Here is a 6,852-nt window from a genome sequence, read left to right as displayed (position 1 = left end):
ACACACAGATACACAGAGACACACACAGGTGCAGACACACAGAGACACACAGAGACACACAGAGACAGAGACAGAGGCATACAGAGATGCACACAGATTCTGAGACACACACGGGTACACACATATATGGACACACACAGAGACACACTCAGATACAGAGACACAGACACACAGACATATATACAGACACACAGATACAAACACACAGAGACACAGACTCAGAAAGACAGATATACACACATGTGCACACAGACACACCCACAGAAGCAGATCCAGCATGCCCCCAGCTCCCACTTCCCATCTGCGAGTGTGTGCCACACCTCGGGTGGCCAGCGGCGTCTCAGGATCCACACTTTGGCTCCAGCACGGCCCCTCCCCCGGGCTAGGCCGTTACACCTGGCGGACCGCATCTGCACCTGTGTCTCTGCATGTCTGGGGGTGGCCTGTGTTGGTCTCCAGCTCAGAGGTGTCCAGGGGCCTTCATGGCCTCACACGGTTCCCACCCCCGTTCCCGCTTTTACTTCTCACTCCTCGGTCCCAGCCCAGAGGTGGCCCCAGCACCCAAAGCCCTTAGTAATGCATGTGACAGGCATGAGGCTACAGAACAAAACATTTATTTTTTCAGTTATTGTGCAAAGGTGGCCCCATCCATGCACCTCACATGGTCCTCTTCCTGGACCTGCTGTCATCCACTTTCTCAGGCAGGCTGTCTCCGCGCACTTCCTTACTCCGATTCTCCTTCACGATATAATTGTCGAGAATCAGCTGCCGAAGGCTGCCGTGATCCAGGGGCTGTTCCACTGCACCAAGACCAGGTTTGTGTGAGGTGCTGGGAAATCAAACCCAGGGCTTGGGCTTCCTGCCCAGTGACTCTGTCTCTCTGCCCAAGGCAGGGATGGCCAAGCCTGGTTTGGCATCCCTCCGTAGCATTGGGGAGTGGAGCCTGGAAATTCTCAGGTTTCAAGGAGGGGAGAATGAACAGAAATATACTTCTCGGGGCTGCCCGGACAATGGCTAGTTTTCCTCCTAGACAAGGATGTGACGAATATTTGGTTTAATGTTAAGGAATTAGGGCCATCATGTGCAGTTGTTCAGGATGTGCACTACACAAAGACACTTAGAGGAGAGGGGTAGATGAATGGGTTGAAATCCAGCGCCCACTTGATTGCTGAGCCATAGCTACCCAGAAGGAGCACCTTTTTCTAATTAATCTACCCAAAAGTGGCCCCTCTTCTAATTTACACCTGTAGGCCATAGAGGCCAGTGGGCTGGGAGAAACTAAAGTTCATCAACATTCCCGTGAACAGAGGTGAAGACAGTATCTGTACATTTCCGACCTTGTGAGGACAACCCACCAGCAGCTCTGCCCACCTCTCCCCCCAACCTTTTAGGAACTGAAAGGGCAGTGGAAGTTGTGCTGAGATGGGTGTCATCTGGCCTAGCTTTCACTCCTGCTGCGTTTCAGTCTCTTCAGCTGAAACACACAGGATCTCTGTGTGTGCATGTGTGTACGCATGTGTTGTGTGCGTGTGTGTGTGTGCACGTGTGCTTATTGGGGGTCTAGCCCTTCATCCTTGGCACACTTGAAATGCTGCTCAGAGAAATGGCGGCAGCTTTTTAAAAATTGATTTTTTTCTCTACTTACTAAAGTCAGGCAAGGTCATTATAAGAGAAAATTTCAAACAATACAGAATTGTTTAACTTAGAAATGCAACGTTATCTGCAAACCACCATCCACAATCATCCGCTGTAACAGATAGCTTATACACCTCTGATTTTTTATGCATAATCTAGAAACCTTCCTCCTTCCCTTTCTCTCATCGCCCCTCCCTCCCTTCCTCCTCCTCCTCCTCCTCTTCCTGCCTCTGAGCCTTCCTCTTTCTCTCCCTCTCCCTCCCCCTCTCTCCGATGTCTTATATCTCTTATTACGTATCAGGGTTGTGAAGTGCTGTCCTGTGCATTGTGAGATTTTTTTTTTTTTTTTTTTTTTTTGAGACGGAGTCTAGCTGTTGCCCTGGCTGGAGTGCAGTGGCCGGATCTCAGCTCACTGCAAGCTCCGCCTCCCGGGTTTACGCCATTCTCCTGCCTCAGCCTCCCGAGTAGCTGGGACTACAGGTGCCAGCCACCTCGCCCGGCTAGCTTGTTGTATTTTTTAGTAGAGACGGGGTTTCACCGTGTTAGCCAGGATGGTCTCAAACTCCTGACCTCGTGATCCGCCCGTCTCGGCCTCCCAAAGTGCTGGGATTACAGGCTTGAGCCACCACGCCCGGCCTGCATTGTGAGATTTTTAGCAGCATCCTTGGCCACTAGATGACAGCAACACTATCACTTTCAGTTGTGACAACCAAAAATATCTTCAGATATTGCCAAATGTCCCATAAAGGGTAAATCACCCCTGACTGAGGACTACTGGCAAAGAAAAAAAATATACACACACACACACACACACACATATCTATATATATACATACACACACACACACATATATATACACACACACCTATATATACACATATACACACACGCACATATATATACACACACACATCTATATATACACATATACACACACGCACATATATACACACACATCTATATATACACATATACACACATGCACATACATATACACACACATCTATATATACACATATACACACACATATGTACACACATACACACATCTATATATACACATATATACACACATGCACATATACATACACGTGTGTGCGTGTACACACGCATGTGTGTGCCTGTGTATTGCACGCATATGTAGAGAACGTTTTTCAAAAGATGGGATTATACAATACAGTACTTCTCAGGATGCCTAGACAATTGTCGTGCAACTGACTGTTTTCCCTTTTTGTCTTAATATCAAGGGCATCTTCCTAGTCTCTTCATATTGGCCTCATGCCTCATTTTTGGGGCTGCTTAGAATTCCACTGCATGGGTGGATGAGCTGGACCTTATTTAACCAACCTCTAAGGGGTGGGCATTACGCTTGTTTCCAGTTTGGAGCTGCAGTGAACAGCCTCCACTCCTCCGCCTTTCACCTTCGACCCTTGAATAAGTCCTTCTGGAAGGATCGGTTCCCATATATGTGGCCAAACTGCTCTCCAAAAAGCAGGTGAGGCCAATTTGATTCCCACCTTCAGAGGGAAGGCCTGGCTCCCCGCATGAGGGGGATAAGTGAGTTTCCACCTTGGAAAAGAAGAAGATCAATGGGCCAGTATTGGAAGAACCACGGTTGACCATTTCGCTTCTGGCATGGACCAGGTTGAAGCTGCTTCAGCCGTGGGGTTAGGGGACAAAAATGGGGAGGGGCCAAGGATGGGTCCTGGAGGCACAATGGGTCAGGGAAAGGGAGGTCATAGGAGAGTGAGACTCAGGAGCATAGATAGGGTGAGCGTGAGACACAGAGTCTGGGAACTATGTCTACCCATAACTTGCCAATTTGTAAACTTTTGATATTTTAAGGTTCATTTTAAATGACCAAAAGGTAGTTTTGACTTTTAAAAATATCCAAAATAACTGAACTTCAGGATCTGTGTCACCCTAGTATCATAGAGAGAAAAGTCCCCAAGCAAATGACACCAAGTGACCACAGCCAAGATGGCACCCAAGGGAACTGGCAGGCCACAGGGCTCATAAAGAGGGGAAAACGAGGTTCAACACTGCAGACCCTCTCGGGCGCCTGGACAAGGCCTCCCCAGACCTGAAGGCACAGGTTTCCCAGCAACCTGCACAGATTGAGAGAGAGAACTCACCATCATCCAACCTGTCGCCGAAGGGGTCAGCCCCCAGCACTGGGGGCATGACTTTGATGGGTTCTGGGGGCTTGAGGAGTGCAGAGCCACCCCAGAAAGGGTTGACGAAGGGCAGTGGGATCTCAGCCTCTGCCCCTTCCACATCCAGGATGCGCCTATAGGTCTCCAACAGCAGCAGGTCATTGGTCTTCTTTTCAATGATGGCTGGAGAACAAAAAGTAGGACCAAGATGGCTGCTGAGAGACCTGGGCCTGGGGGTGCTGGGGGTGGCGCCCCCACTGCAGAGGGTGGGGAGGAGCAGGAAGTACAGGAGGTGCGGGATCTGACCTCTGACAAGGACAAGGCTTTCTCCTGGGTGTCACCATGCATTCTCAACAGGACAACATCACTCCTCACCCTTAGAGGCTGAAATTTGGTTCTTGAGAGAAAAATAATTGATTTGTTTTTGTTTTTGTAGACAAGGTTTGGCTCTGTTGCCCAGGCTGGGGTGCAGTGGCATGATCTTGGCTCACTGTGATCTCAAACTCCCAGGTTCAAGTGATTCTCCTGCTTCAGCCTCCCAAGTAGCTGCAACCAAAGACACATGACACCATGCCCAGCTAATTTTTGTAATTTTTGTAGACACCGTGTCTGGCTGGTCTTGAACTCCTAGCCTCAAGTGATCCTTCCATATCGGCCTCCCAAAGTGCTGGGATTACAAGCGTGAGCCATCGTGCCTGGCCTCTGACTTCTTAATGTGTATAACACAGATACACACAGGACATGAGCAGACATACAGTATCTCAATGATATTAAAATATTACATTCACAAGGAGGGCAATTAGGAAAATATGTCTAGAGAGGCTCCTTAGCAGGATGATAACAAAAAGAAGGTTGAGAAACACCAGGTTACACTAAAAATTGGGAGCCCCACCTTAAACTTCTGACTTGCCCCAGTGCTGTCTGTTTCAAGTCTCCAGGCCTTTACTTATGCTGTTCCTTCTGCCAGAATGCCTTTCCCTACACACTTCCCTGAATAACCCCCTAGACATGTTTCAAAACGCAGGTCAGGCCTTGCCAACTGCAGGAATGCTTCCCTGACCTGCCTCATTCAGGGGACATCCCCTTGCACTGTAGCTCCATAGCCCCATGCAGTCACAAGACATTCATTCATTCATTCATTCGCAAATGATTCCTCAATGCCTACCACGCCATGCACCGTGCTAGACACTAAGGATGTGATGGAGGAAAAACAAAACAATGACAACACTAACAACAAAAATACAGTCCTTGCCCTACCAGAGCTTCAGTGTGTATGGAGGCATAGAGAGAAAGCCAAGTTCAACAATTGAACAGGTCACTACAGGGAGCCCTCGTCATCCAGAGGTTCATTATCTGATTCAATAACTACTGGATTTGGGTATGTTTTTTGAATAAACCTCACACTGTCCAGACTGCTGCTATTCTATCTGAAAATCAGGGATCAAAAATATTACCATCCAGGCCAGGCACAATGGCTTACGCCTGTAATCCCAGCACTTTGGGAAGCTGAGACAGGTGGATCACTTGAGGTCAGGAGTTCAAGACCAGCCTGGCCAACATGGTGAAACCCTGTCTCTACTGAAAAACAAAAATTAGGCCAGGCACGGTGGCTCACACCTGTAATCCCAGGACTTTGGGAGGCCAAGGCGGGTAGATCACTTGAGGTCAGGAGTTTGAGACCAGCATGGCCAACATGGTGAAACCGCATCTCTACTGAAAATACAAAAACTAGCTGGATGTGGTTGTGCAGGCCTGTAGTCCCAGCCACATGGGGGGCTGAGACAGGAGAATCACTTGAACCTGGAAGGTAGAGGTTGCAGTGAGCCGAGATAGTGCCACTACACTCCAGCCTGGGTGACAGAGCGAGACTCCGTCTCAAAAAAAAAAAAAAAAATTAGCCGGGTATAGTGTCAGGCACCTGTAATCCCAGCTACTTGGGAGGCTGAGCCACAGGAATCACTTGAACCTGGGAGGAAGAGGTTGCAGTGAGCCAAGATTGTGCCACTGAACTTCCACCTGGGCAACAGAGTGACACTCAAAAAATAATAAATAAATAAATAAATAAATAAATAAATAAATAAATAAATAAATAAATAAATAAATAAAAAATATTGGCATCCAAAATTTGCTATCATATCTCAGGAACCACATATATCCAGACATTGAAAGCGACCTGTCCATAGAGACAAATTGGGTGAATGCTAAATACTAGGACTGCTATGAGAGGGAATAATAGTGGTGGCGGGAGGGGCACGGGCAGCTTCAGATGGGTGGGGACAGAGCAGCTTCAGTGCAAGGAGGACAATGAAACTGAGATCTGAGAATGTGAAGGAACTGGGCATGGGACAGGTCTTCCAGGAACAGCCTGTGCAAAGGCTCCGAGGTGGGAACAAGATGCAGAGGCAGCAGTGGGGGAGACTGGAAGGATCGAGAGGAGGATGGTGTGCCCGCAGGTGGTGAGCCAGGGACAGAGCAGGACAAGAGGAGATGAGAAATGTAAGCAAGGCCAGGCTAGGAAGAACCTGATAGGCTGTGTACAGAAAAAGTCAACACAGCAGGGTCAGGCTTTCTCCTCTGAAAGCCTTGTTGACCAGGTCAGGCTTGGGCTGGCATCCGGGAACCTGGATTTCAGCAGGGTTCCCAACACCATTAACTGATAAGAGTGGCTCACCTGAATGGATAAAGAAAATGTGATGGCTGGGCACGGTGGCTCACGCCTGTAATCCCAGCACTTTGGGAAGCCAAAGCAGGTGGATCACCTGAGGTCAGGAGTTCGAGACCAGCCTGGCCAACGTGGTGAAACCCCATCTCTATTAAACATACAAAAATTAGCTGGGTGTGGTGGCAGGCACCTGTAATCCCAGCTACTAAGGAAGCTGAGATAGGAGAATAACTTGAACTCAGGAGGCAGAGGTTGCAGTGAGCTGAGATCACGCCATTGCACTCCAGCCTAGGTGACAAAAGCGAAATTCTGAAAAAAGAAAGAGAGAGAGAGAGAAAGAAGGAAGGAAGAAAGGAAGGAAGGAAGGAAGGAAGGAAGGAAGGAAGGAAGGAAGGAAG

At 48.5% G+C, this 6,852-nt stretch overlaps 1 protein-coding gene across 3 annotated transcripts in view; it reads right to left on the bottom strand.

Annotated features, from left to right (window-relative positions):
* Positions 1-598: 598 nt before the first annotated feature.
* The window catches only part of CCDC63 (coiled-coil domain containing 63), a 52,971-nt gene continuing 46,717 nt past the window's right edge, over positions 599-6,852 (bottom strand). For all 3 annotated transcript variants that reach the window (XM_023203344.2, XM_023203352.2, XM_023203348.3), the window contains 2 exons: positions 3,772-3,975; positions 599-800 (listed from right to left, as the gene is read on the bottom strand). In XM_023203344.2, coding sequence (XP_023059112.1) covers positions 658-800; positions 3,772-3,975 — 347 coding nt within the window. In that variant the 3' untranslated portion in view covers positions 599-657. The remainder of the gene's footprint in view (positions 801-3,771; positions 3,976-6,852) is intronic.

This window comes from Piliocolobus tephrosceles, chromosome 10 (assembly GCF_002776525.5).
Source record: "Piliocolobus tephrosceles isolate RC106 chromosome 10, ASM277652v3, whole genome shotgun sequence".
Lineage (NCBI taxonomy): Eukaryota > Metazoa > Chordata > Mammalia > Primates > Cercopithecidae > Piliocolobus > Piliocolobus tephrosceles.
This window is presented reverse-complemented; position numbering and strand designations above follow the sequence as displayed.